This window comes from Lontra canadensis, unplaced genomic scaffold (assembly GCF_010015895.1).
Source record: "Lontra canadensis isolate GAN:19392208 unplaced genomic scaffold, GSC_riverotter_1.0 scaffold7, whole genome shotgun sequence".
Lineage (NCBI taxonomy): Eukaryota > Metazoa > Chordata > Mammalia > Carnivora > Mustelidae > Lontra > Lontra canadensis.
The window spans coordinates 27,276,419-27,283,395 of record NW_022631001.1 but is presented as its reverse complement, the minus strand read 5'-3'; the positions used below and the strand labels follow the sequence as shown (position 1 = coordinate 27,283,395).

At 38.0% G+C, this 6,977-nt stretch overlaps 1 protein-coding gene across 1 annotated transcript; it reads left to right on the top strand.

Moving 5' to 3' along the window:
- The first annotated feature begins 2,291 nt into the window (after positions 1–2,291).
- Positions 2,292–3,475, top strand: LOC116865319 (olfactory receptor 51I2-like). The gene has a single exon (XM_032853588.1). It carries the CDS (start codon positions 2,292–2,294, stop codon positions 3,252–3,254), a length of 963 nt encoding a protein of 320 aa, XP_032709479.1. The 3' UTR covers positions 3,255–3,475.
- The last annotated feature ends 3,502 nt before the right edge of the window (positions 3,476–6,977 follow it).

Genomic DNA, 6,977 nt, shown 5'->3' with positions numbered 1-6,977 from the left:
TTACACCATGCTACAATTATAGAAGAAAAGTAGGTTATTTGTCAGTTTTCAGAATACTGAATGCCTAGCCTTGCTGACCTCGTACTTACACATACACTAGCTAGCCTTAACACTCTCTCTCTCTCTCTCAGTGTGTTTCGATCTGTAGCAGTTATTATTTTCACTGATGCTTGGTTGACCCATATCTGGCAAGTGGGAGACTCTCTGAGTTGACTTTGTCTTTTAAAAATAACCTCAGTTGTCTTTAGTTCCCCGTTTTCTACTATTAAAAGATATCCAAGGTCATTTGGTGTATTTCCAGGGGAAGGCTTATCATCCATTTATGAAATTGGGGGAAAGGGCATTTAGAGACCACATCTAAGCATTAGGTGTGTTCCTTGCTACTGAACTGTTCTGGTTTGTAGCTGTTTTCTGTAAATAAAGCTAGAAGATATGTATTATTTAAAAGAGAAATATCTCTTGAGCTTACTCTGATATTCCCAAGTTGATATTCTCAGTTTCATGATTACAGCATTTTAACTAACTTGTTTGAATTTACATACATATCCTCCATTCTTACCCTGAAAATTTTGCTTCCCAAATGCACTAAAATAATGACTCAAATGATGTATCTTATACTAATAATAGCCCATATTATAAATAATAATACAAATATATTGACTTGTATTTTTTTCCTTTTCCACCTGAATAATATCTAAATATATTAAGAATGTGTAGATTACATCAATTTTTCTGCTACTCTCTATGAACTTTGATCCTTTCTTTGTAGTCTAGTGGTCTTAAGAGATTTCTGAGATAAGCGGTAACTTTTTCATTTTGAGATTCATTGCTTTTATCAGAGCACCTGTATAATTTTTGTTTATCCTTACAATACAATTGCCATACTTAAATACATATATATTTGCTTATTGGTTTTATTTCCTAGTGCTTGACAAAAACTTTAGTGTTACATTTTTTTCAATTTTCAGAAAAATATTTTATGACATATTTTAGAAGCTTTCTGGTTTTCATTTTTATTTTACTCTTCTTCAGGAATAGCTATTATGTTTAAAATTCTACTATTTATTTAGCATCTTTATTATAGACTAATTACTTTTTATCATTGTTTTCATTTAATTATATTTCATTATTTTCAATACTGTTCTCCATCTTTGAGTATGTTATTTTCTTTGGTTTACCATTTTGATGTTCACTTTCTTTTTTATTACCAACTCATTTTTATACCTTAATATCAAATATTTTAATTTGGTTCATGATTTCTTTCACTTATTTACAAATTTTTATCCATAATTTTCTTCTCCTTCCTTAATAATTCCTTATCTCAAAGAGTATTTTTACATACTTTTAACATGTCTTATCCTTTTTAATTTTTACATAATATGTCTGCACAAATTCTATGTTGGAATTTTCTGTTACTCATCTTTGAATGGGGTGAGCTCTACCAGGAATTAATATTTATCCAAAATATGTCTGAGAGAGAAGAAATGGAGAATGACAGAACTGATACTGTCAAAACTTTATTTCATTATATTCTCTTTTAAATATTCTACTAGAATATGTGCAATCTGTTTTAGAGACCCAATTCTGTCATCTCCCTCAAAGAAAAAAAAAAAAGGTCATTCTTAACTTCAGAGTAAGTTGATTACATTGGTAAGATAGAGCATAACTGTACACCTAGGCTTCATAGTAAAACACCTTTCAGCTCTCAAATTTATTTTTGATAGGTTTTTTAAATCTTTGCTGAAAAATAATTCATGGACTGTTGCCCTTATGTAGTTTTTATTGACCTATTTTAGAGGGGATTTTGGTGTTGCTCTTTGGTTTTTTTTGTTTTGCTTATTTACTTATCTGTTTGGAAATTTAAAGGTGAATCCAAGAAAAGAAAGATAAGAAGCCCATGTTATCAACCCTTTAGTCTTCTATCATATATTTGCAATTTACTTCCATGAGACCATTGTTTCTTGTTTAAAATAAAGCACTTTTTATTAGGCTTTTTAGGATCAACTCATATTCTAAAAGAAAACACTGCTTTCTTCAAAATACAAAGAAATCAGTGTTTCACATTATAAAATGAGACTGTTATAGTCAATAGATTTAAATTAGAGTTATAATCTAGTTGGCTTTTAGGTGGAGTACATTTTTAAATCTCTTTATGTTGCGTATTTGCTAACATGTAGGAACTCATGTCACCTAATATCAGAGCTACTCTATTTTCCAATGATTTTGTCGTTATTTTTCTTCCCAGACTGAAGACGCCACATCTTTCTGGATACCTCAACTACTTTCCAAAGATGCTGCCTTCCCAGTCCTATGTCAATATTTCCTTCTTCCAGCCACATGCCTTCCTAATGATTGGCATCCCAGGGCTGGAGGCTATTCATGGATGGATCTCCATCCCCTTCTCCTCTATGTACACGGTGGCCCTCACTGGAAACTGCCTGATCCTCTTGGCTATAAGGAGAACTCCCAGCCTGCATCAGCCCATGTACTACTTTCTGTCCATGCTGGCCCTCACCGATGTGGGCCTCACTCTGTCCACACTGCCCACCACCCTGGCTGTGCTCTGGTTTGACCATCGGCTCATAGGTTTCAATGCCTGCCTGGTCCAGATGTTCTTCCTCCACTCTTTCTCTGTGGTGGAGTCGTCGGTGCTCCTGGCCATGTCATTTGACCGCTTTGTAGCCATCTCCAACCCTCTTCGCTATGCAACTATCCTCACCAATAGTGTCATCATTAGGATTGGGTTGGCCATTGTGGCTCGAGCCACTATATCCCTCTTTCCTGGGCCCTTCTTACTGAAGCGACTGAACTACTGCCCTGATAAGAACCTTCTGTCCCATTCCTTCTGTTTCCATGCAGATGTCATGAAACGGGCCTGTGCTGATATTACTGTCAACATCCTTTATGGGCTCTATGTAGTTTTATCCACAGTGGGTGTAGACTCCTTGCTTATCGTCCTGTCCTATACCCTTATTCTTCATACAGTGATGGGCCTAGCCTCTCCCAGGGAGCGTGTCCGGGCCCTAAACACATGTGTGTCTCATATATTAGCTGTTCTGATTTTCTATATCCCCGTCATAGGAGTGTCAATGATCCACCGTTTTGGGAGGCACCTGCCTCATATTGTACATGTTCTCATTGCCTATGTGTACCTGGTGGTGCCCCCTGTGCTCAACCCCATCATCTACAGTGTGAAATCCAAGCCCATCAGGGAGGCCATGTTCAGAATGCTGAGAGAGAAGAGGCAAGGCTGATGAAACCAAGAAACAACTGCAGAATCTGAGGGAAAATATGGCCAGTCTTACGTCCAGAAACCCCTTACTCAGATCCCTGACCCAGACACATTATCAAGAGTATGACAACTGGATACCGTCAGATTGATGAGTGACAAACACTCTTCTTGATTCTTTTCTGCACTCATTAACTTCAGCTTTTTAATTCAGTTTTTACTTGTACAAGAGACTCTGTGCTCATTACTAGGGATAGTAAAATGAATTATACATGGTCTTGTCCCTCTGTTGCAGGACAGAAGCTTCTAAATACACAATTAAGTCAAGTGTAATAAGGCTATGATAGGTACACACAAAGTGCTACAGGCACCTGGAAGAGGGTTTCCTGTCTCATCAAGAGGAAATGAGAAAGGAGTCAGGGAAGAAGGATGAAAGGTGAGTAGGAGTTTGTCACACAGAAAAGGTGGGGAAAGGGAAGGCATACCTAATAAAGGCGAAAGAATGTAAAACACAAAAACACTGAGGTGTGGAGCACCAGGGTGGTCAGTTGGTTAAGTGACCCACTCTTGATTTGAACTCAGGTCATGATCTCAGGGTCCTGAGACTGAGCCCACCTAGGCAGGCTCCATGCCAGCAGGGAATCTGCTTGGGATTCTCTCTTTCCCTCTCCCTCTCCCACTCCACCACCCCTCTAACATAAATACATAACTCCTTAAAACAAAACATTGAGGTGTGGAACTATCTGGTGTGTTTGTGGAAAGGTGAGTAGTCAGTCAGATGTGGTTCCTCATAATCTGTGCATGTTGGAGGGAGAAGGACAGGAGATGAGATAGAAATGATGAGCGTACTTTGTGCTCCTTGGGGCCTTTCAGACCTCAGGGATACATCTGCCTTCATTCCTTTTTTAAGAGTCAGCCGTGGGAAGCCTACTGCTTTGTAAAAGTTACAGAGGTTTAACTGTGTGTTACAAGTTAGAAAGGTGAAAGTGGAGAAAAAGAATGCAAGGAACACATTTAAGAGACTGTTGTAACAGTCTAGGAAAAAGAGAAGGGAAGCTAAAGATAAGCTAATAATGGGGAAATTAGATGTATTCTTAAAATCTTATCTCTAGGGGCGCCTGGGTGGCTCAGTGGGTTAAGCCGCTGCCTTCGGTTCAGGTCATGATCTCAGAGTCCTGGGATCGAGCCCCGCATCGGGCTCTCTGCTCAGCAGGGAGCCTGCTTCCTCCTCTCTCTCTGCCTGCCTCTCTGCCTGCTTGTGATCTCTCTCTGTCAAATAAATAAATAAAATCTTTAAAAAAAATAAAAATAAAAAATAAAAGAAAGAAAGAAAGAAAATCTTAAAAAAAAAAAAATCTTATCTCTATAGTTCTCTTCTTTGTCCTCTGAAAATGCCAGAAGCAATGAGCAAAGCTAGGGCCCACATACTGGTTTTTAAATACCATTGCCCACCCTAAATAACCTAGAATCCTTGGAGCAATGACTAATTCTAGGTATGAAGCAGAAAAAAATCATAAAATGATACTGGAATAGTTTATGCCCTGGAGAAATAAAGAACACAAAAACAGTAAGGTCATGTAGAAAAAATGCACAGAAACTCATTTGAAGAGGCTACCAGTGGCTCTAGATGGGTCAAATAGAACATTAAAACTAATTTTGGTAGCAAACAGTTACAACAAATTGAATTTTTAAAGAAAGTGTGAGTCCTAGTGATATTTAAGACAAAGAGGGAGAAAAGAATGAAAAAAGAACTCTTCTTTAGAAAGTACTGATAGATTTAGAAAATTACCTTTTGCAGTTTTTAATGTAATTTAAAATTAATCAAAAAAGGCTGAAAAGATATTGGGAAAAAATATTCACACAGTCTCAAAGTATCACTGCACACACTATTTACTAAATAGTAAAGGAGGAATATGTCTTTATGATAAAGAGACTCCTAGTGACCACCTTAAGCAAGTGATCAAATTTAGCTTAACCAACAATAAGATCATCTGATCTTATATAACTTCTGATTTGAACAATAAGGACACAAAATCACACCTGTAAAACACCCACCAAAATTGTCCAACCCGAATCTAACCGTGAGAAAGTAACTGGAAAAATCTTGAATATGGGTAACACCACACACACATACATACACACACACTGACAAACACAAACATACACACATTAACCGAGCATCTTTTTTTTTTAAAGATTTCACTCATTCATTTGACAGACAGAGATCACAAGTAGGCAGAGAGGCAGACAGAGAGAGAGGAAGCAGGCTCCCTGCCGGGCAGACAGCCCAACGCAGGGCTCGATCCCAGTACCCCGGGGACCATGACCTGAGCCAAGGCAGAGGCTCTAACCCACTGAGCCAACCAGGCGCCCCTAACCGAGCATCTTTTCAAAAAATGTTTATTAAAAAAAATGTTGGGGAATTAATCTAAATTAAAAGAGATTAAAGGGATATTACAACCCAACGCTAGCATTAACCAGTAATTATTAGGACAATTATGAAAAATGAATATGTGTTTTATACTTATAAAATTATTACATTAGCGTGATTTGCTTAGATTTGAAAATAGTTTTGTGATTATGTAGGAGAATCTACTTTTAGGAGTCACATGGTTAATGTTCATTGAGAAGTATTGCAATGTCTACAATTTAATTTCAGATGAATCTGCAGAAAAAGTGTGTATGGTGTGTGTGTGTGTGTGTGTGTGTGTGTGTGTGCATATGTGTGTGTACATGTCTGAGAGGGGAAGAGTGGGAAGGCAAGTGAGCCCCAAGCCCTAATGCCCACGATCCTATAACCTCAAGAGAGACAACACAGTCTCCCAGGTAATTATCAATGAATACTGAGAGAGATCCTAAGACTGAGCCTGGGTAAGCTAATCCACTGGTGGTAAGAATGCAGAATCAGAATGCAGAGGAACCAAAATAATTCTATTTCTTCTTGGCTAGAATGTGCTTTCCATTAAGACTTGAATTGGGATTTTCTCCAGTCCCATCCCAAGCCAAGCCAGGGGTTTCCACAGTGATCCCTAAGCACTTTGTGCTTTCTTCAACTGTAGTGCTTAAAACTTCATATTGTAATTATATACAATTGTGTATGAGACTTTGAAAGTAGGGATCAGTGATGATGTTCCAGTTATTTCTGACTTCTCAATGGTTAACTTGGGGCTAGCACAAAAGAATACTTCCTTAATAAATAATGTTTTAGTGAATGAATGAAGAAAGGAAGACAGTGAAAGAATATAGCACAAAGCCAACGGATCTGGTCAGAAATGAAGATCTCTGGATACAGGGTCCAGCACTCCCCCCCCCAGTTTACTTCCAAATGCAGGCAGCAGAGGATGAACCCATAACTGTACAGCCCTTGGGAGTGGATCCCCAGCTTTGTCTAATACTGTAGTAGTCACCTACTACTTTTCTCCACCTTAACTGGAAGACTCTCATCCTTCCAGGAAGAGATCAAAGGTTCTGTCTTCCGTGTCTTATTCCCTCATCATCTCTCTTCCACTCTCTTTGAAACTGGCACACACCTCTCTCAAAAAATTTACCACTTGCTATTGAAATCATCTTTTGACTAATGTATTCTACTTCCTGGAAGGCAATTACTGATTCACCCATTTACACTGAATGCCTTCATTACCCATTAAAAGGATTGGCCTAGACATTGCTTCAGGAACATAATTTGAATAAACCTATTTATAAATCATAATTCCTGAAGAAATATCCTGATGTTTATTCAATAAAACTC

Bases quoted from the DNA above. Each gene is read 5' to 3' on its own strand.
- LOC116865319 (XM_032853588.1), top strand. From the start codon at position 2,292: ATGCTGCCTTCCCAGTCCTATGTCAATATTTCCTTCTTCCAGCCACAT.